The sequence below is a fragment of the Camelus dromedarius genome, chromosome 1 (genome assembly GCF_036321535.1).
Source record: "Camelus dromedarius isolate mCamDro1 chromosome 1, mCamDro1.pat, whole genome shotgun sequence".
Taxonomy (NCBI): domain Eukaryota; kingdom Metazoa; phylum Chordata; class Mammalia; order Artiodactyla; family Camelidae; genus Camelus; species Camelus dromedarius.
Window position 1 is genome coordinate 106,480,413 of NC_087436.1, and position 22,716 is coordinate 106,503,128.

At 38.7% G+C, this 22,716-nt stretch overlaps 1 protein-coding gene across 4 annotated transcripts in view; it reads left to right on the forward strand.

The window, feature by feature from the left end:
* The window catches only part of PPARGC1A (PPARG coactivator 1 alpha), a 291,632-nt gene that overhangs the window by 253,871 nt on the left and 15,045 nt on the right, over positions 1-22,716 (forward strand). For all 4 annotated transcript variants that reach the window (XM_064487778.1, XM_010991048.3, XM_010991047.3 and 1 more), the window contains exons 6-10: positions 306-351; positions 461-534; positions 11,912-12,827; positions 13,393-13,497; positions 13,640-13,760. In XM_064487778.1, coding sequence (XP_064343848.1) covers positions 306-351; positions 461-534; positions 11,912-12,827; positions 13,393-13,497; positions 13,640-13,760 — 1,262 coding nt within the window. The remainder of the gene's footprint in view (positions 1-305; positions 352-460; positions 535-11,911; positions 12,828-13,392; positions 13,498-13,639; positions 13,761-22,716) is intronic.

Sequence of the window (22,716 nt, forward strand, 5' to 3'; positions counted from 1 at the left end):
AAATTAAAACAGAAAACATTATTTCTCTCTGATGATCTGATGCAAATTTTGTATCCTTAACAGGGATGCTACATTTGGGGGAAAATTCTGTTTTCGTCTGTGTTTTCAAATGATAGTTTACCAATGCAAATGTTGTTTGAAATTTGTTTTAGCATAATGGACTGTTGTCTGACTTTGATCCAATATTCAGGGATTTCCTTATTTTAGTTTTCCAGTTTCCAGTTTCCACCATGACTGTTGTAGAAAGAAAACAAATCTGAGAAACACTCAATATCTCATAATTAGTTTCCTTTTTTTCCCTTTAGCCAAACCAACAACTTTATCTCTTCCTCTGACCCCAGAGTCACCAAAGTAAGTATTAAGAAATGTAACCATTTTCAGAAAGGGAAGGGGGTTCTAATACATTTGGCTACAGCAACTCCATTTCAGTTTGTTTTTATAAATGTGCCATATCTTCCAGTGACCCCAAGGGTTCCCCATTTGAGAACAAGACTATTGAACGAACCTTAAGTGTGGAACTCTCTGGAACTGCAGGTAAGCCTTACATTTCACCTGGACCTTTTGTGTGGGTGAGCATGTCTGTGAATTGTATATTAAACAATAGAGTGTATTCGCTAGGTGATTAATGAAATTAACAAAGAATGCAAACAACATTGGATAGGAAGTTTCTATAAATATTTTCAGTTGTTTATTTTTATTTTTTTTAAAAAGGAGACATTTATTGTGTGTCAGGCCTGGGCCAGCCCCTTTATGTATATTACTGATTTCGATCCACAAATAAACCTATTTCACATTAAGACACCAAAACTTGAAAAGGAGAAGAAATGAACATTTATTGGTCTCCCATTCAATAAACAGGCCAAGTGTATAAGTGGTTTTGGCTAATTTCACAGCGACTTCATGAGAATGGTGGCAGTTTGTTTTTTTTTTAATTTTTAAGATGAGAAAATAAGGTTCAGAGATATTAATTAACTTGCCCAAGATCACAGAGCTAGAAAGCAAGGAACAAAGATTTGAACCCAGGTTTCCTAATGATCAATGCTTCACATGAAGTATTTCCTCTCTCTCCATTATACTTAACCGTATAATGCCCTCCTATATATGTTACTATTTTTATACCTTTTCAGCAAAAGGAGAAAGATGAAAATGTACCCATTCACCAAAACAAAATGTCCTTAACTTTTTTTTAACAAGAACAATTTTCTTCACCATTGGGACCTCTGAACTCATTTGGCCAGTCTTCCTTCATGTTCTGAAGAGGAAGAAGCTTTAAAACTTGAACTAACCCCTAAGAAACTTACTAATCCAAAAAGTTCCTGGGTAGACTTCTGAGTTGAGTGCAGACGGCACCTTTGCACTAAGTGCTCGGGTTTCGGTACTTGAACCCCACCAGGAAGTGAATCTGAGGATGTCTGAACAAGGAGTTTCCTGGCTCTGGCCATTGCTGATAAGGGAAAAGGAACAGTAAGTTAAACAAGATGCTCTCAACCAGAACTGTGGTGCCTACACGCACCGTGGTCATTGTCACTAAGTTTAATTTCACACTTTGAGTTTGCTAAATTACCTCCTTATGAAAGGTCTATTGCCTGATTGCATGATTTGGTCAAGCAGCAGAGCAGTTAATTTCATGGTATTTATATATATTTTGTGTGTGTGTGCACATATATAAATATATTATTCTATACATAGACACACATGTATTCACTTATAAAGCATATACATAGTATCATTCTTAAATAAATTACAATTGCATGTGTGATTACAAGCAACTTTTGTGTGTATTTATTAGGTGCAGTAGAGGCTTTCTTAGCTGATCAGTGAGTGAGAGCTTAGATTTATCTAAAAAGTTGATTGACGTATACACAGTTTTGTCCTTTTCCTTTGCTTAAAACATAAATATACATTCAAATATAAAACTTTTGGCATAAGACAGAGACCTTTGCCGTGAACTTAAATTTGCTAACTGGGAATCCGTTCATCTTCCTGGCACATCCTGCACTAGTAATGCTTCAGAGATGGTAGCCACTTCTCCTTTCTTGCTTTCTGAAGGAAAAGAATTAAGGATATTTGTGTGGTAGGCTGAGTGAAGAATCATTCTAGATTTTTATTTTTTTTTACATAAATCATAATCATAATTCCCCATGTTCTCCCAGTATTTTCTGATACCACCCTGTAATTTGATAGCCCTTCTTTTAATGACATACCTTTATTGGGTCTTTTTAGAGAAACAACTTTTCTTACTCATATCTCATTCATTCACATCATATTTTATTATCTTACATAATTTCAGTCACCAGTATGATGGACATTAATGGATTTGGGAAAACACACTACCTTGACACACAATAAGAACGCAGCTGAAAGGAATCTGTTAACTCCGAGTATTCAGAATGCCGGTGGGTGTGAGTAACTGTATTTTAGACAGGATTGAGAAAGCTTCCACTGTATATACCAATACCAAGCTTTCCATTAGAGAAACATTTTTTTTTAAATTTTTCCCTGATTGTAAATAATATAAACTTACTATTAAAAATATCAAAAATACAAACTAGAGGAAAAAATTGTTCATCATTCTACATTGTTTTCTGTGGATATTTTTACATCTGTGATCATTTTGTATACATGGAACGTTGCATCCTGATTTTTCAATTAATGTTTTAATAAGGAAGTTTTACATCATCACAGACCTTTTATTATCAGGCTCTTAGCTTGCTGTGTAGCAGTAGTTTGAGTAGGTACATCAAACTTTATCAACATTTATTGAATTATTCTTTTACTGTTATATATTTAGGTTGTTTTCAAGGGTTAGTATTTGGAAATAGCACTGCAGTGGGAACCTTTGTTGGTGAATTTTTATACTTCTCAAAATAAATTCCTAGTAGTTGTTTAAACTGACTATAAGGATATAAATATCTTGGGGGGCTTCTGATACACATTGCCACATTACTTTCCAAAAGAGGCATTTCCATTTATCACCCTGTGAGCCCTATGTCTATATATTTGCTTTATTACATCCTTGCCAGCATTGAATATATTTGTTTTTAAAATGTGCTGCTAATTTATTAAAATATCATTTAATTTGCATTTCTACTATTGGTGAAATTATTGTGTTACCAAAAAAGCACTTATTTTTATTTTCTTTTTGTCAGAAGTTTTAATACTTCTTTTATTGATAGACACCTAATTTTAAATAAATTAGTTATAAATTTGAAAGGCCAGTAAAGGTTTAATGAAGAAGTTTTTTAAAAAACCACTTAAAATCCTTAAAAATATATGCAGTGGATTTCTTTCTGTCGGTGAACCAGAATTCAGCGTACTCATTCAAATCTCTTTTTTTTCAGTGCTTTGAAAGATTGTTGAGTAGAGTGGAAATCAGTTTACCAACATATTTTTAATACGTGCTCTATGCTTGCAATGTGATAGGTCTTGGGATTGTAACAGCAAATGTAAGACATAGAGACTAAGTGTGCAAAGTATGGAGTATCATACTTGGCTCACAGTAGGTGCTGTTTATGTTCTTGTGTTTAAGATTTGGGCTTATAGTCAGTTGGGAAAATCATACGTATTGTACACAAGTAACATGAAAGGAAAATATTGTTTATTATTTATCATGTTTTGCTACCTCCTAAGGAATGTGGGTCCAGAGGTTGCTTTTTCATTTGTTAAGCACGGTAGTATTCAGAGTGCAGATGCAAATTAGGCAAGCAGATGTGTGGTCAAATTGCATTACATACAAAATAATTTAGAGCTGCAGGAGATTTAAGAGATGAAGAAGACTTGGAGGTTGTAGAAGGGGGCTGGAGGGACAAGTTTGAAACCTGCCTGCAGGGGGCGGTGGGGGGAGGACAGGGTTTTGTTTTGTTTAGTTTTGTTTTCTTTGATAGCTGTATTGTGGGTTTGAAATGCTAGACAGTGAGTAATGTTCACAACCTCTATCTCCACTAAACATCTTTAGTAAAATTTTTCATGTAGTCGTGTTTGGAGGATGTGACAAACACTGTGCCTCAAGAAAATCACCAAAGGGAAGAAAAGAAGTTATCAAAGGGAACACTGTAACATAGCTTCACATTAAATACCTCGAGTGTGCAAAAGTTTGAAAAGCATTGTGAAGACAGCTCAGGACTGAGAGAAGCATTAAGGCGATACCATTATGCAGTGAATGACAGAGCTGGTTTCTGAGAAGGCGTTTGGAGGAAATTGAGCTCTCCACTGACTTGGGGAGCCTTAAGGGAGAAAAGTGTTTGCATCAGATTTTCAAGCGTGTAGGTGGAAAGGGGAGAAGATAGCGGTGGAACAGAAGATACTAAAGTATATGTGGAAACATAAAACTGCCAGTATTCAACATTTTTGACATACCAAAAAAAAGGCAATTTCATGTGGTTCAGTCTGAACCAGTATATTTTGTAAGCTGCAAAGCTCCAAATAAAAGCAGTCAATTATGATTTCTAAAAATCAGACAGCGTAGTTGAGTGAAGCTGGACAAAATTTGGCTCTGATGTTGGACAGACCCAAGTTCAAATTCTGGATCTACTTTCCTTTAGCTTTATGACCTTTGGTCAATTTAATTAAATTCTGTGAGACTCAGGATGCCCATGTAGCAAATGATGCTAATGACAGTACCTACATCTCACTGAGTCACTGTGAGAATTGAATGAGCTCAAACACGAACAAAGCTGAGTCCAGTGCCAGCATATGTAAGTGTTCAATCGATTTGGTTGATTACTAATCCTATGTTAAATTCACCTGCAGATGTCATTGTTCCTTGCTACTCATTGGTTCGATTTTTGACTACCTTTACCTGTTTCCTTTTATTGGCCTTCATGCTCTCTCCTCTTTGGCACTCTCATATGTGAAGTTATGTATTCTTTTTGTGGTCAGGTACCCCATGCTTTAGGTGTGGGTGTGGGATTTGCCAAATCAAAGTAGGAAAATCTCCTCTTGGATATTCTCTTAACAACAGATACTTCTGCTGTCACTGCAAATCCTGGAGGTTAGACACTCCCTAGTAGGCACTTCACATGTATTATTTTTTTCGACTCTCTGCCCATTTAATTGTTGAGGAAAAAGCAATATGTTGATTCTAGGTCTGTGGTGGACCCTGGGTTCAAGGCTGGTCTGTCTGACTAGAGATGATGTCTTTTTCCTGAAGCCTGAATTTTAAAGATAGTAGTGGGCATCTGTTATGTTAAATTTTAGGTTTGATTTCACTTGCCAAGTGTCATTGATTGGTATCGGCTGCCAGAAGCATTGTGTTGAGAAGGATTCTAAGGCCAAGTCTGTACTCAGTGGGAGTGTCATGATCGATTAGTGATGTCTGCCACAGGTGCAGCAGGAGGGTAGATGGGGTGGAGACAGCATTCATGTTGTTGATTTGTTGATCCTTGGTGTACACCCTTGATGTGTTTAGTTGGGACTGAGGAAATGGATCAAGCTATTTCCCAGGCCTTTCTGGTGTCTTCTTTTTCTTTACTCTCACAAATTTTAGTGAGATTTTTCCAAACCTTTAAGTGAAAATGCAAAGAGTCAACAAAATTCTAAGACCTCCAGAATCAGCCCTCTGCCCCATCTGCAGCGTCTTTGGGAAACAGGAGGGGTGAGATAGGAAGTTTGCTTTATTAGGTATCACCAGATGGTCTGACTTTGTGATTGTCCTAAACTAGCTCATTTTGGCTGATAAAAAAAACGCTTCTCTTTTACAGGTGTAAAAACTAATTTGATTTCAAAATAGCTGTTAGTAAAGCAAGATGAGAGGAAAGAGAATGCTCTTTTGGCAGAAGGCATTTAAATCTATTGCATATGGAGAGTTGCAGAGTGCTAGACTTTTTGTTACTGAAATGGGAATGGCAAAGCAGTGTCAGCTCAACAACATGATGGTTTTAACTGCAGGACATGGAGGGATTTAGTTAGGGACCAAAGTGACTGACAGCCATATTTTATTTACATATGTGTGTGTATGTATATATGTATACATATTTATGTGTATTTTATGTAAATGTTTTATTGTTACTACTATAAAGGTAATAAGAAACAATATAATTATTTTACAGCTAGTTAAGAAAATGAGAAAAACGGAATAATCAGCAGTCTCTTCACCCTAACACCCTGCCTTAGCAGTGTTTTCCTCCACTGAGATGTACGTTTCCCCTTGATTATCATGATGGCAGAATTCTGATTTTTTGGTGTCATTTGTCTTTCACTCAATGTCTTCCCTTGGTTTAAACTGGCAGTCACTCAAAGTGCACTTCAGTAGACTTGCACTTAAAAAAACCCACTCATTAACCAATCAATGAGTAATTTCTTATTCTTTTATGTGGAGTTTTAGATTGTCTTTTTTGGACTTCCCATTTAAAAGTTCATTTTGCTGGCTAGAATATTGACAAACAGCATAAATTTGCTGTACCCTTTTGCCATAGACGTCTTTTGGATGTGACTTATCTGTAGAGAAATAGACCAAAGCAAAATGTAAGCAATAGTTGGTAGTTTTAAAGGAAAACCACAGCGACAGAGAACTGGAAAGTGATTTTGACAGGTCATATAATCCATTCCTGTGCCTGAAGATGCCAAGAAAGGGAGGCCCGACAAATTCCTTTTATAGCCCATTCCAATGTTTGGCAACTCATACTGACAGGAATTTCTTCCATATTTCAAGCATCTCCTTCATTTTTTTTTTTAGTTTTTAATCTCATTCTTCTCTCCCCAGCATCTGAAAAGTTCTTCAGTTTTCTTTTCTGGAAATGGTACTATCCAATTTCTTTTAAGCCAAAGATAGTAAAGTGATACGCTTACCCACATCAGCCTCAGGGGTTTGGTGGGAGACACCTGCAAAGACCGACTCCTCCCTCTCCCACCCGGACCCCCTCTCCTGCCCCAGGTCTGTGGCAAAGTGCCTGAGGGCCAGTTTATATTATCTTCCGCTTCCATGAGCAAGAGTTGGGGAATTAGACATGTGTCATAGGAATGTTCTGAAGCTTTTCTGTAAGGCCAGTGTGTTCCCCAGTAATCCGGGGTGATGTAGGACATACTTAAAAGGGAGTAAAGACAGGGTCTCCATCTGTCAGACTGGACATGCCAGCTTGGGTACCAGAATGGGGTGGGAGGCCCTTCTGTACCAGGTGTGAACACCTTGGTTGCTAGCTCTTGTGGAGATCCAGGGAGTCTGGGGGAAGTTAGGGGTGAAGAGAGGGCCCTGGAGGAGCTTTTATCAAGAAAATATTTTAACAACTGATGTAGCAGTAACAGTTCCTATGGACTATCAGCCCTTCCTGTGTTCTCTTGACATCCACTCCAAGTTCTTGAGGACTAAAATATGTGCGTGGAACTCAAGTCACAGTCTCCCAAGTCTGCCCAGTCCCTCCTTTTTTGGTGGGTTTTTAAAGCAAATCAGAAGCACATCTTCTCATTATTTTTCCTTAAGAAATATTGGAATTGGCATGCGAACCAAGAAGAATCCCACTGTCAAACTCCAAAGCGAGTCACAGATTTAGCGGTGGATTCTGTCAAATGTAAACAGGAAAATTGTGTAAACTACTGAAAAGAAAAAAGCCTTGCTGAAATCACTGGGTGAAGAGCGGAACACAAAACACTGAGCAGAGGACTCCCCATTTATCAGAGTCATTCAATTAAGCAAAGAAACCCAACAAGAGAACTCCTCAAAGGAAATCGTTTTATAGCACGTAATGAAAAACAAAAGAAAACAAAACTTGTCTCTGACTTTTTTTTTTTTTTTTTTTTTGGAAAAAAAAAGGGGCTGTTGAAAAAGATAACTGTGGAGTGTGTCCCACTTCCCCCAGATTTGCTGTGCAGAAGTGCGTAAGTGTAAGTGATGTAGAGGTACTTGTTTATTATAGAGCACATTTCAATGCAGTAATCATAAATATTGCTAAGGTTGTGCTCTGTTGAAATATGACCTACATACTCTTGATTGTTTGTGTTACGTGATTTGTCTGACACCCATTACATTCTGGGTAATAGCAGCCATTTGTTGCTCTGCACAGCAGGCTCTTTTGACAAAAGAAAATAGGCAGCAATAAAAAAGCTATAGTCTGAATTACATTCTGCACAGTGCTGCACTGCTGAGAGTTTGTGCAAGTGTGTTAACAATGTTCTGAACTGCCTCTTGTCAGCCTTCAGCCTGTAATGGCCATCTGTCCTCACATAAATCTGTCAAAACCTGCTAAGTTCAAGAGAGAGCATGGAATATACCTGGTACTGTCAACACCAAAATGTACACATTCCCCAGAAAATCAACACACAGGAAAGAATCCGGAGGTTATGGGAGGCATTAGCACTGTTGATTTAGGCTTGTGGGATGAAATTGAGAGTCTGGCGATTAGTAGGAAGATGAGCCAGGGTAGTGGCGCTGAGGCGTTGAGTACTGGCTGCCCTCCGCCCACCGGGGAAGAGATTCTGGGTCGGGGAGATGGGGTGAGAGAAATCCACTTAGTTCAGTTGTGCAGTCAGGGGTTCCCTGTTGCAGCCTCAGCAACTGAAAGTTGGACATTGTGTTGAAAGGAAAAAAAAAAAAGTGCTTCTTGTACTTCATTTTGCTCTGAGTCTCAACTCAATCTGGAAATAGATTTTCAATTAGGCGCTGGTGGTAGGAAGTTTTGGGATACTTGAGATTTCTCAGTCTTGCTCTAGGGTATTCTTGGATAAAAGGAGTTTCTGTAAACAGTAAAAAAGTTCAGGGAAAGATCTGAATCAGTTTTCCCTACCCACCTACTCTCGGACCCTAGAATAAGTTCCCTCTACTAAGCGAGTGTTGTTGGTTGTTTTCACCAGCCTTGCCGACAGAAAGGTGCAGCCCTGATGGTTTCACTCACCGGGTGTACTTGGTTATCTCAGAGTGTTCCTGTAAATTTTAAGCAGATAGGCAAGAAAGTGTACCTACTGCAAATTTTAAACAATTATCTCTTTATTGAAAAGAATGAGGGAGTCCTGAGAGCTGAGTCCCTGAAATGCCAGCGTACGGTGGAATATTCAGCACATAGTAGTTGCTCAGCAAATGTCTGTTTAATTGCCACAGGCCATCTAATAAGTGAAAGAAGTGAAAGACTTTGTTTTTCACTCCAAGAAACTACAATCAGAGTGGGTGTCGGCGCTTCCAAGAGCAGCTTGAGAACTAGTTATTTAAGCGATAATGAGCTTAGGTTCTAAGGACAAGGGTTTCGAATGTTCAAGACTAAAAAGAATTTCTATATTTAAAATCCCTAGATAGCTGAGCTATTTTTAGAACTAGTCTCTCTTTAATAGTGGCCTAATTTGGTGTTTCTGAAGTTTAGAGTTTCTTTTTATAAGTCTAGAATGTCAGTCAAAATACATATACCTGAGATCAAGGCAGGGGACCTCATAACACGACAGGACAGTGGCTCTCCGTATGTGGTCTGTGAACTTTGTCATTAAAAATATTTGACCACCTTCCCAAGTGACCCCTGGGCCACCGAAATGGGAGACTCACAAGTAAAGGAGGATCCAGAAAAATCAAAAGGAGTGAAAAATTTTGCAAAAAGCGTGGCCCAAGCAACATTCCACTAAGAGTTTCTAATCTGTTTGGAGAGACAAGATACAATTCACATTCAAAAAGAGATAAGCAGGAAAACGTAGCAATATCTGATGAGCATCAGGTGAGTGATCCTGGCAGTAAATTATTGGAAAAGTAAAAATTGCCCTAATTCAGAGTATCAGGAAAAGAGTCAGTTGCATTTGAGGAGGTTGAATGTCATTTTCCCCAACTCAGAGGCTATGTCATTTGGAGTATTTGACTTATTTACTCATTAAAGAGAGGTTATTCATCATTGTTTCTACGAGCATCTTAGCTTCCTGTGAGAAATGTTTGAGAGCTTGTCATTTGCTTGCTGAGAATTAGTATCTTTAAATTTGGTGTAGTGGTCATTGAAGGTAGCGTGTGGTAGAAATCAGTGTGAATGCACGGGGCAGTGCAAAAAGTGAAGGAAACAAGGAGAGAGAAATAAGGGAAAGAAAGAGAAAGAGCCAGAGTTGAGGGGAGGAGGGAGAGGAGGAGGAGGAGGGACAGACGGAGGGGAAGGGGAGGGGGGAGGGGAGATTGGCCATGTAGGGATTTCTTAGGTTGAGTGGAAGTTACACTTGTCTGTGAACGATGGAGCACAGGATGAGTGGGCTTTGTTGATAGCGATGACTCATCCAGTAATGTCTCTCCTCCCAGCCACCCCCCTGCCCCTGTTATCTTCGAGCCAAGAGTGGAGGGTAGGCAAACAGTAGGCTGATAATAAAGGGAAGCTTTCCTGAGACTCGGATGTGGCACTAAGGGAGAGCAGTGTCCTCTTCTCTTTGTGTTTGCATGTCCCTGTCATTCTAAACTTTCCTGCGATAGATTTCTAAAAGTCAAAAAAAGCTTTGCATTTTTGGACATTTTCTTCCCTTATTTAGGGAGAATTAACTGTGCATAATAAACTTTGCCAAATGCAGGTGCAAAATCTTTCAAGTTAAGGAAAATATTCATTTCTTCTATCTCTTTATTGTAAAGTGGGGGAGAGAGGCAGTGTCTTTGTGTTCATACCAAAATTTCTTGTGGCTTTCTGTGACCTACTTGGTTCTTGATAAATATATATACTTTTTTTTTTCGCCCAGCAAGGTAAGATTTCTCTGCCTCGCCTTGAAATATGCAGTTGCCTTAAGTCTAACCCCAGGCTTGTTAGCAGACTTGAAGTTCTTTTTTTTTGCTGAATAGCATTCACCCATTCTCCTAAATAAAAAGTGTATTGTAAACTAAAATGTTCCCTTGTAAGCATAAAGTTATTTGAACTCCAGCCTGCCCTTCTTCAAAGTTCCCTGACTCTGGAGTCATTCCACAATTCTTCTTCCTCGGCACAAAGGGATGAGAAGGACTCACTCGGGGATGAAACTGAACAGAGGCAACCAGCCTTCACAGGCTTCCCCATCGTGACTTCTGATGGAATTGTCTGCCCTTCTGTAGAAAGGCAACAACTGCCAGGTTTTGCTTGGTTTTGTTTTTTCCCTTCTTCCTTTAGTTTTTCATTTCTTTAATTAGTTATTTGCGAAAAGCTTGGATTCCTTTTAATCCCGATGTGCTGCTCCAAATAAAATGGTCCGCTGGCACTGCAGTATTTAGTGTTACTGTTCTCTTAGGTTTCTGTTGCAGAATCATATTTTAGACAGAATGTATTAGTTATGCTTACAAGAATGTATTATACCTACATTAGCCACGGTTTACTAAGTTAATGAACTGTGGAGACAAAGAATCATTGCCGTCAGGTTGGAGAGTTGTCTGGTGCCCTGCGCTCGCCTGCTGGATTTTACCAAACTTACTTTGAAGTTGCCCGTGTCATTCCCACCCTGCCGGCATTTGCAGTCATCCCTTCCTTTTTTTTTTTTTTTTTTTTTTTAAAGTCGCCTCATTCTTTGGCTGCGTGGGTAGATATCCTTGATGGTACAAAAAGTCCTGACCCACATGCATCCTCCCCAGCGTTCTTTGCAGACAAATGCTACCAAAGCTATTCTATGATTCCCCTGAGTCCTGCCACGTTAATTTTCCATAACACAAACTGTAAAATGCCCTTGAAAATCTGAGCTTTGGTGCTGTGGAGGCCGGTGGTGACACATCCGTGTTCTCTGGGAAGCCGGGTCTATTAGCATTGGTGCTTGAAATACAAAATATCGCGGCTTCCAGTGCTGCCTTGCATTGTGGATCCATCTTTTCTTGGTGCCAGAGGCTCTGGGGGACAGAGTCACTTTTTCAGGTATTGTCATGAATTTAGTTTCCTTCTCTTTTCCCTGAGTTTTAATCATTGTCTGAAACCTTGGAAAAATTAGGAAAACAGATTCTGGAGCTTAACAGCATTATCCCTGTCTCTTTTCTCTTTTTCTCTCCCTTTTTTTTTTTTTTTTTTTTTTTTTCCTGTTCTTACCTCAGGTCTAACTCCACCCACAACTCCTCCTCATAAAGCCAACCAAGATAACCCTTTTAGGGCTTCTCCAAAGCTGAAGCCCTCTTGCAAGACTGTGGTACCTCCGCCATCAAAGAAGCCCCGGTACAGTGAGTCTTCTGGTACCCAAGGCAATAACCCCACCAAGAAAGGGCCGGAGCAGTCGGAGTTGTACGCACAGCTCAGCAAGACCTCAGTGCTCACCAGTGGACACGAGGAAAGGAAGGCCAGGCGGCCCAGTCTGCGGCTGTTTGGTGACCATGACTATTGTCAGTCAATTAATTCCAAAACGGAAATACTTATTAATATATCACAGGAGCTCCAAGACTCTAGACAACTAGAATACAAAGATGCTTCCTCCGACTGGCAGGGGCAGATGTGCCCTTCCACAGATTCAGACCAGTGCTACCTGAGAGAGACTTCGGAGGCGAGCAGGCAGGTCTCTCCCGGCAGCACCAGAAAACAGCTCCAAGACCAGGAAATCCGAGCTGAGCTGAACAAGCATTTCGGCCATCCCAGTCGAGCTGTTTTTGACGACGAAGCAGACAAGACCAGTGAACTGAGGGACAGCGATTTCAGTAATGAACAATTCTCCAAACTACCTATGTTTATAAATTCAGGACTAGCCATGGATGGCCTGTTTGATGACAGCGAAGATGAAAGTGATAAACTGAACTCCCCATGGGATGGCGCGCAACCCTATTCGTTGTTCGATGTGTCGCCTTCTTGCTCTTCTTTTAACTCTCCGTGTAGAGATTCCGTGTCACCACCCAAATCCTTATTTTCTCAAAGACCCCAGAGGATGCGCTCTCCTTCAAGGTCCTTTTCTCGACGCAGGTCGTGTTCCCGATCACCATATTCCAGGTCAAGATCAAGGTCCCCAGGCAGTAGATCCTCTTCAAGGTAAACCTTGTCAAAACCCACCCAAAGCCTAAGGAGTCCCCAGGAAGTCAAAAAAAAAAAAAAAAAAAAAAAAAAGCTTTCAAAATCCACAGGCAGCCCAGCCCCTGACCACCACATTCTTGGTGCAGCTGGATCTAACAAGATTGTTGTTACACATTCACTCCTCCCTATCTTCTCCTAAATCTGTCATCCTTGAGCACAGTGCCTTGAGCCAGTCAGATCAGAGAGAGCAATTTGTAAGAAACTTGCTCATCTAACTTTTTCCATTACCTGGAGAGCTGCCCCGGGCCAGGGTAGTTGAGGTCCATGCAAGATAAAGCTGGCAGTGTACCAGACTGGCGTTCGGCGTTCACGTCAACGAGAGACGCTGGAAGAGAACACATCACTCCCAGACCTCTAAGCTGACTAGGTGATCACTAAGTGTCACTGGGAAATCTCCCTAGTAGCTGGGAAGCCAAAGCCGGCTTCTTTAACAAGAAGTTCCAGGGGATGTTCCGTCGTGCCCTTAAACTGGGGTTAACCGGCAGTGGCAAATGCCTTTTTTTGTCCCCCCCCCCCCCCCCAGATCTGGCTACTACTATGAGGCAGGACACTGCAGACACCCAACGCACCGAAATTCTCCGCTGTGCGCAAGATCACGTTCAAGATCACCCTGCAGCCGGCGGCCCAGGTAATGGTGCCTCCTGCTCCGCCCCTCCCCTCCTCATGGATGACCAGGTGTTTTCTAAAACCCCGCCCCCTCCCCAGTTTGTGATAAGTTTGGCTCGTGCAAATGGAGGTGGTTGACTTAATGATGAAGTTATGTTTCTCAGGTATGACAGCTACGAGGAGTATCAGCACGAGAGGCTGAAGAGGGAAGAATACCGCAAAGAGTATGAGAAACGGGAGTCTGAAAGGGCCAAACAAAGGGAGAGGCAGAGGCAGAAGGCAATTGTAAGCAGCTTGGAGCTAACTTTCATTTTACGGGAGGGTTTCTTTCTTTCTTTCTTTTTTTCTTCTTTCTTTTCTTTTTCTTTTTCCTTCTGTCTTTTTTGGGGGGTAGATTAGAAACTAAAATAAAGACTCTATTAGAATATGCCATATTTGGCCTTTTGACTTTAAAGCATCAGTGAGTCCTCAATCCCTCTTAATACAGATTATTGGAAAACAAAATGTTAGGTCAGTGTATTTCTCATTCATACTACCTATTTCTTATTCATCTTGAAGCTCATTACTGTTTTTTGACTTTTGTTTCTAAAAATGGTGGGAGGGGAGATTTATTCAGTCAGATAACTGGTCCCATGGGGCCAGAGGATGAGTTTTTCTTAATATTCTCTGCTGATTTTTTTCTGTGAGTAGATATCTCTGTTTGGTTTCAGTTTTTGTCTTTCTGGCAGGCATAAAGATTGGATTGTCCATGAGGAGACTGGATTCAAGTTAGATTTAAAGGAGGCGGTAGAGAAAGATTTGCTAAGAATGTCATCATTTCTTCCTTGTGCTGGTTCAACCCAGCACCCACATTTCTTATGAATCACTTTTAAGTAACCTATTATGGATTTCAGCACCACTTACTGCAGGGTATTGCATTAACTTGACATATCAAGAGGACTGACCCTTTGGGGTAAGGCTCCAGGTTAGGTGAATCTAGTTTATTCTCTGTTGGTCAGACCTTAGAAGATAAAAATGAGACCCTCCAAATGTTAGCCCAGTACTTGTCCAAGGCAAAGATTCCTAATTAATTAGGGAACTCTTTCCAACTGTGCCCCCAGAGAGCCTTAAGGACTTTCCCAATATGGTGCTCCAGGGAGCCATGACCAATCCATCAGAAATGGCACTGTTTTTGTACATTGCAGCTGCTGTCTGTCTGTGCTAGCTGCTCAGAGTCATTTGAGTGAAGATCAGCCTTTCATGCATCTTGCCTATAAGCTAACCAGGGCTTAGGGAAATTATTTTTAACTGTAAAGTTTAGATTTCCATGGTACCTTTAAGACAAACCATTACCATCAACAAAATCTTGAAAAACCTACATAAAAGAGCTGACTAATGGAGTCAAAATCAAGCATTGGCAACAGTTATCAGCTGGAGGAAAAAGGTTAACTGAGAGGCTTGGTAACTCAGGCACTCAAGGAGAAGAAAGGGAGGAGTAATTTAATACTTAGGCTAAAGGTCTAGGTTTTGCTGCTGTTTAACTTTGAATCTATGTAAGACCGAACCAAAGGCCTTGTGCAAATTATAACACTTTTCCTCATTTTTCTCAACTTTCAAATGAGCTGTGATATTAAGGTCTGCCAGAGTATCATTAGTTAACACTTAAAAAGACTAATGAAAATTGAAAATTCAATTTTTCTAATGTTGCTGTTTTTAATTAATAGCCTATTCAGTAATTACAATAACTCACATTGATAGAACGCCACATAGTTTACAAAGCCTTGTGATGTGGCGCATTGCTATTAATCTTTACAAAAGAGAATCGTGTTGAGTAAGCATATAGAAGACAGTTATTTTAGTGTTTTCAAATTCATGTTTGATAAAAAAATCTTCATGTGTCTTCTCAAAAGAGTGACACTAAAGAGAGAAATTGATTTATCACATATCTGCTCATTTGAACAAAATATAACACAGCTATGACCAAAGCTGTGTAGATAAATGTAGAGAAATGACATATCCTTATTCCATTCCTTCCAAAGATGATTTGGTGCTAGATACTTACTAGAGTGAAGAAAGGAGGGGTCTTTTTGCTAGTTAGGCTTTTTCCAAATAGATCAAATAGTGAGATTGGTCTACATTCTACAGTTGATGCCTGAGCCAAAGGCACTCTTGAGGTCACTTGCTCTGGTTTAGAAGCAGATACACTCTGCCCTTCCTTTGTGTCACAAATGTTGACCAGTTCCTTAGTTAATTCTTTGACAAGGACAGTCTTTATCCTTTGAAAGATAGCTTAGTGCAAATGTCAACTTGCCTTATTTTAAATTATTATAAATTAACTAGATATTTGTGAGAGTTTTGGCTTTGAGATTTTTATTTTTTTTTTTAAAGCAGATTGAAAAAAGAAAACTAGGCGTAGAGATTGTTTACTTTACTCATAGGTAGTAAGAGCATAATATAAAGATTTGGGACTTACTGTTAAACCAACTTCCACTTGGATAATTGTATACTATTTCTGCTTAACAGAAGTGAAAACGCATGACTTTAAGTGCAAACATTTGGTAGGTGCTTGGGATAGAAAATTAGGTAAGACCTAGTCCCTACATCCAGGGAACTTCAAGTCTACTGGCTAATAAAGATACACAAAGAAGCAATAGGATGTGTTAATTGCTATTGTAATGGATCCATCTAAGGTACTGAGGTGGCATATGAGTGGGAACCCATCCCCGGGAATGAGGGAGGGCATCCCTGCAGAGGGTGAGATCGATTTGAAACCTAAAGGGAGGGAAGGACAAAGGTTTTCTACACCTGTGCGATCCAGTACGGTAGCCATTAGCTGCAAGGCTAGTTCAGCCAGTCCAAAATTTAGATGCACTCTAAGAGGATTAGATTTTGAAGACAGTACCAAAAAAGAATGTAAAATACTTCATTAATATTTTATATCAATGACAAGTTAAAACAATAATATTTTGGCTATATTGAGTCAAGTAAAATATATTATTAAAATTAAATTTGTTTCTTTTTACTTTTTAAAATGTGCCTCAGAAAATTTAAAAGTTGTATATGGTGTTTTATATTTTCATTGGGAATTAGTCTTCTAGGCAGAGACTTTAGCTCATACTAAATCTCTGGAAAAGATCAAGGTGTGTTGGGAAACTGCTAGTCATTTAATTAGAACACTGGGCTACAGCAGTGGCAGAAAATAAATCTGGAGGGTTCCAGATCCTTGAAGGGTCTTGTAAGTCATAATATTTTGAAGACTATCTGAAAGGCATAGTGGAACTGTTTAATGAGATTCCCCATGGGAAGTTTTTCTGATTGATCTCCCTCAAAATGATCTGCTTTTTTGTGCCATAATGTGTTTGTGAAGTATATTTTTATGGACTTGGGCAAGGAGAGTCAGGCATTGATTTTTGACTTATTTGGCTAGATTGGCTTGAAAAGTCATTCGTGGAACAGCTAGAAGAACTTAGGACAGTTTGCCCAAGTCGCCGGGAAGGTGATTTCCATCCAGTTTGCTGAGACATCCTTAAAGTCATGAATCGGTAGCAAATTACATATGGAATATTGTGAGTGTGGGGCTGGATGATTCATTAATTCGAATCAATCCCATAATTAGAAGACCAGCAAAAGGAAATGAAAGTCTCCAAAAGGAAATGAAAAAAAAAATGTTAAAATCATGTAATGATATTTTACAAAATTTGTCATCTTTGCCACCTTGCTCTTATTATTGTATTATTATTTATTATAATTTTTTTAATTCCATAAGAAGGAGATGGTTTAGGCCATCTATAAACTTTTTATTGTTTATGCCTCTAAAAGTCTTTATTCAGACCAACTTCAGTGCGTCACGTCAGAGTTAAGAAGAGAATACTCATTAGTAATTACTAACACAGACTCATGTGTTGTGGTTGAATCTTGCCATTGTTTAAGTTGCTGCTTTCCTCCAATTTCCATCCCTACACTCTCAAAAACCAGTTCACTCTCTGCTTATCTCAGTCTTGTAGGCCTGAAATAATTCAGGTTATATTGGAACTCTGCAAGCCAGAGTTTAGTGCTTAATGTCTAAACTGTCAGTGTTCTAATTTCTCGTGGAGTTCTAAGTCCAACTTCATTTGCAATCTCTACAGTTTCCCGCCAGAAAACATGATAATGGGATGTTAATTTTAAGGGCAAATCTAGACATTATGAAATGGCTCAGTGCTTAAAACCGAAACCAGATGTGCTTGGGCGATGACTGCGCCATTTCTTTTCTCTTCTCCGTGGGTCAGTCTGCAGCCCAGGAGCCAGAAACAGTGCATCGTCACTGATAATGATCAGCTTCTTCCAAATGAAAAAAATAAATGTGTAATTTCTCAGTTATTCTTTTCAGAGAAAATAAAATTTTCTATTCAAGCCTTTTTCAAGAGCTCTTCCGTATGGGTGAATATGTTATATTAGGAGTCTAAACTCACTTCTTAGAAATTTTTCAGTTTTAGGAAAAGTGGTTACACATACACTCAGCCTATAGTTTTCATGTTTTCTGACATCACTGTGTTTACTTGCATCTTAGCTTTTATTTGTGTATTAGCTCTTAAGTAGACTAGCCTGGATTTATGCACATTTATCCAACTTTAGACAGTAAAGAGTATTCTCGATAGAACTTGGATGGAGGTGATGTTGGTAAACTGGATGCTGTAGTTTTGTTTCTCCCCTGAGAGTGCTCCCCTAGTAGCAGGCACTTACTGAACACCTCCTTCATCAGATGAGTGTCCTTAATATTAAAGACAAGAGAAAAAAGAAAAAGCTTTTGTTTTGGCATTTTGACAGTGTTTTGGCCTTTGTTTCTCTGTCCATCCACACCTTTTCATGGCCATTCACTACTTTCACTTTACATTTTAGATAGAGAACCTAGCTGTACCACCCACTCTAGAAGTAGCCTGGCTTTGATCCATTCATCTCATCTTTACTATATGTCATATACTTGGAATTTTTGAGGAAGTTAGGTTGCAATTAATCTGGAAATGAACATAAATCTTTCATTGCAGTTTCCTTAGCATAGGAAGAGAACTTTTTACATTATCCTGACTTGGGAAATGTATACTAAAAGTTCTGAGAACCAAAATCCAAATTATCTCAGGCTGTTCCTTGTTGTTACCTAGCACTGCAGAGCGTTTTAGTGAGGTAACCCACGAAAAAGCATCCAGCACGGTCCTTGGCATATATTAGAATTCAGTAAATGTTCATTTCCCTACTAGTTTCCTTTTCTTCTTAGTCAAACCCCTTTTACCAGGCATAGCTTATTTCTTGATGAGAAACAACCATTGTATGTTTTCCCCAGCTAACTGGAAGGCTCTGTACTCTTTTGATAAAGATTTTGATAATGCAAATTCAGTTAATTCAGTCAGGGTTTTTTTTTTTCTTTTTTCCTTTCTTAATCCCCTGTGTTTTGATATAATGAGGAGTTACCATACCTGTTAATGCAACATAAATCTTCAATTTTATTATCCACCCCATCAGCAAACTAGCTTTTGTGAAAATTAAAGCCAAAAGATACTTGATAAATGTTCCATCCTCCTCGATAGTGAAAACTGGTCTGAAAATCATTTTTCAAGGAGCCTTTCCAAAGGTTTAGAGTTCCTCCAAGCCTTTAAGAAGTTGGAAATGTTATTAAGCATTTTGATTTCTTTTCCTTTCATCTCCTGTTTAGAAATTAATGTCTTGAAAAATTGGCTGCAAATGTTAAGGTTTTTTAAAGATATGGAATCTATTAATCTGCCTAATAAAACTGCAACATGTTAAAAATAATCGGTTCTTTGCTAGACATTTTGGCCAGTCTTGGAAAGATTTTTGTCTTTGCTTTTTAGACCTTAGATGCCTGTTAGCTTCAATTTTAGCTCTAGGAAAACCAGGCACTATAATTATTTTCTTAAATGAGAATTTCTACATGTATTCAATCTCTGATCTTTGTAAGGTAGCAAGACGTGGTCCCAGTCCTATGTTGCATAAAAGGAGATGATAGTCAGATAGGTAATTTAAGTGATTATGGACCAGCTCTTTGGATTTCTGTCTTTCCTGTCTAGGTTGTATCTTCTTTTTACTGCAGAATGTATCAGTATTGGATATAAAAGGTCCTCTGGTTTATCTTCTTTGTGGGATTATTGTTGCATACCATTTTGTATAAAGAAGCAATTCAGAGACTATCCCAATATGTCTGCATATGGGCATGCATATGGTCGATTTCGCTTTAACTCTGAATTTCCTTGAATACGAACATAGGCTGTGTGTGTTCCCATAACAGTAGTTGAACGATTTCTTTGTGATGGTTCAGTTTCTTTCTCTCCCTTCTGCATTTCCTCCTCCTTTGCCTTCATACAGTAGTAACCTTCTGAAAAATGCTCATTAAAAAAAGAAAATGCATAACAGTCATGCAAGCAGGCGCCAGGAAGTTTAGATAACAGTCCCATCACATTTGGCTGTTTGGCTAGAGCACACTGCGTAAATAGAATGGAATGCGGTGTTATGATTCCCTTGCTCAAGTGTACAGCAGTACTCCAGGATAAGCCTCACTCTCCATTTATATTTATTGACCTCCAGGATGTGCTGGGTGCTCTGAAACAGCACAATTACTACCTTAAATTGAGATATACAATCTACATGGAAGTGAATCAGGCAGCCTCCTCTGCTTACTGTACTTCATCTGGTCAGTTATTTAGGCTCAGTGGCCATTTTCAGAAGTATTGTGTTTTACCAAGTCTTTCAGCAGAGTAAGAAAAGTGAGAGTCCTGCAAACAAGTAGTTACCCCACACTTCTTACAAAACCAAACCTGCAAAACCAAATCATAGATACTTTTTCGTACAGTCAGCTGAGCTACTGGGGCAAGATTTTTCCTGTGAAAAAGGACCAAACCTGATTTTCATTCTCCATTGTCTTAGAGAGTCTCAGAGAGTAAGGGCCACACTTAGGCATCTTTGATGTGATGAAAGGTGTGACATTAAGTATTTGATTGGCAATTGATTGATACTTCGACAAATATTCAATAAGAAGACTCCTGTGTTTCAGGGACCCTTAAAATATAATAGCCAATAGGACTTATATGGTCTCTGCTTTCATGAAGTTTTCATTGTAGGGGGAGATAGACATTAAGTAATGAATATGGAGAGATAAGATGAAACCCCAGAAGAACAACTGAGTGAAGTGCAGATAGGCAATCTACCTGAGAAAGAGTTCAGAGTAATTGTAAAGATGATCCAAGAACTCAGGAGAACAGACGCACAGAGTAAGAAGTTAGAAGTTTTTAATGAAGAGTTAGAATATGTAAAGAACAACCAAACAGAGTTGAAGAATACAATAACTGAAATGAAAAATACACTAGAAGGACAGTAGAATAAATGAGGTAGAAGAATGGATCAGTGAGCTGGAAGACAGAGTAGTGGAAATCACTGTTGCAGAACAGAATAAAGAAAAAAGAATGAAAAGAAATGAAGACAGTTTAAGAGACTTCTGAGACAACACCAAGTGCACTAACAATCACATTATAGGTGTCACAGAAGGAGAAGAGAGAGAGAAAGGGCCTGAGGAAATATTTGAAGAGATAATAGCTGAAAACTTTCCTAACCTGGGAAAGGAAACAGTCTCCCAAGTCCAGTGAGTACAGAGAGTCCTATACAGGATTAACCCAAAGAGGAATGCACCAAGACACATAGTAATCAAACTGACAAAAATTAAAGATAAAGAGACAATATTAAAAGCAACAAGAGAAAAGCAACAAGTAACATACAAGGGAACCCCCATAAGGATATCAGCTGTTTTTTCAGCAGAAACTCTGCAGGCCAGAAGGGAGTGGCATGATATATTTAAAGTGATAGAAGGGAAAAACCTACAATCAAGAATTCTCTACCCTACAAGGCTGTCATTCAGATTTGATGGAGAAATCAAGAGCTTTCAGACAAGCAAAAGCTAAAAGAATTCAGCACCACCAAACTAGCTTTATAACAAATGCCAGAGGAACTTGTCTAGGTAGAAAAGGCTACAACCAGAAACAAGACTCTTATGAAATGGAAAAGCTCATCAGTAAAGGCAAACATACAGCAAAGGTAGGGGATCATCCATACACAAACTAATCAGGAGGTTAAAAAACAAAAGTAGTAAAATCATCTGTATCCACAATAAGCAGTTAAGGGATACATAATACAATTAGATGTAAAATATAATATCAAAACCAATAATTGTGAGGGGAGAAGAGTACAAATGTAGGGTACTTAAAATGCATTTGAAATTAAGAGATCATCAACTTAAAGCAATCACATATATATATATATAGGTTGCTATACCAAAACCTCATGGGAACCACAAATCAAAAATCTATAATAGATATGCACACAGAAAAGAAAAAGGAATCCAAACATAGCACTAAAGCTAGTCATCAAATCACAAAAGAAGAGACCAAAATAAGGATGGGGAGCAAAAGATCTACAGAAATCCAAAACAGTTAACAAAATGGCAATAAGAACATACCTATAGACAATTACCTTAAATTTAAATGTACTAAATGCTCCAACCAAAAGACATAGACTGGCTAAATGGATACAAAAACAAGACCCATATATATGCTGTCTACAAGAGACCGACTTCATATCTAGAGACACATACAGATTGAAAATGAGAGGATGGAAAAAAGCATTCCATCTGAAAGCAGCAGTATAGACATTATTTTCAAGTACACATGGATTATTATCCAGGATAGATCATGTGCTGGACCATAAAGCAAGCCCTGGTAAATTTAAGAAAATTGAAATCATATCAAGCTTTTCTGATCACAGCACTATGAGATTAGAAATCAACAAGAAAAAAACTGCAAAAAGCACAAACATGAGGCTAAATAATATGCTAATAAACAACCAATGGATGACTGAAGAAGTCAAAGAGGAAATCAAAAAATACTTAGAGACAAATGAAAATAAGAACAGGATGATCCAAAATCTATGGGATGCAGAAAAGCAGTTCTAAGAGGGAAGTTTATAGCGATACAAGCTTACCTGATGAAACAAGAAAAAACCTCAAATAAACAACCTCACCTTACACCTAAAGCAACTAGAGAAAGAAGAACAAATGAAACCCAAAGTTAGTAGAAGGAAATAAATCATACAGATCAGAGCAGAAGCAAATAAAAGAGACCAAAACAAACAAAAAAGTCAAAAAATAATAGAAAAAAATCAATGAAACTAAAAGCTGATTTTTTTGAAAAGATGAGCAAATTGATAAACCTTTAGCCTGACTCATCAA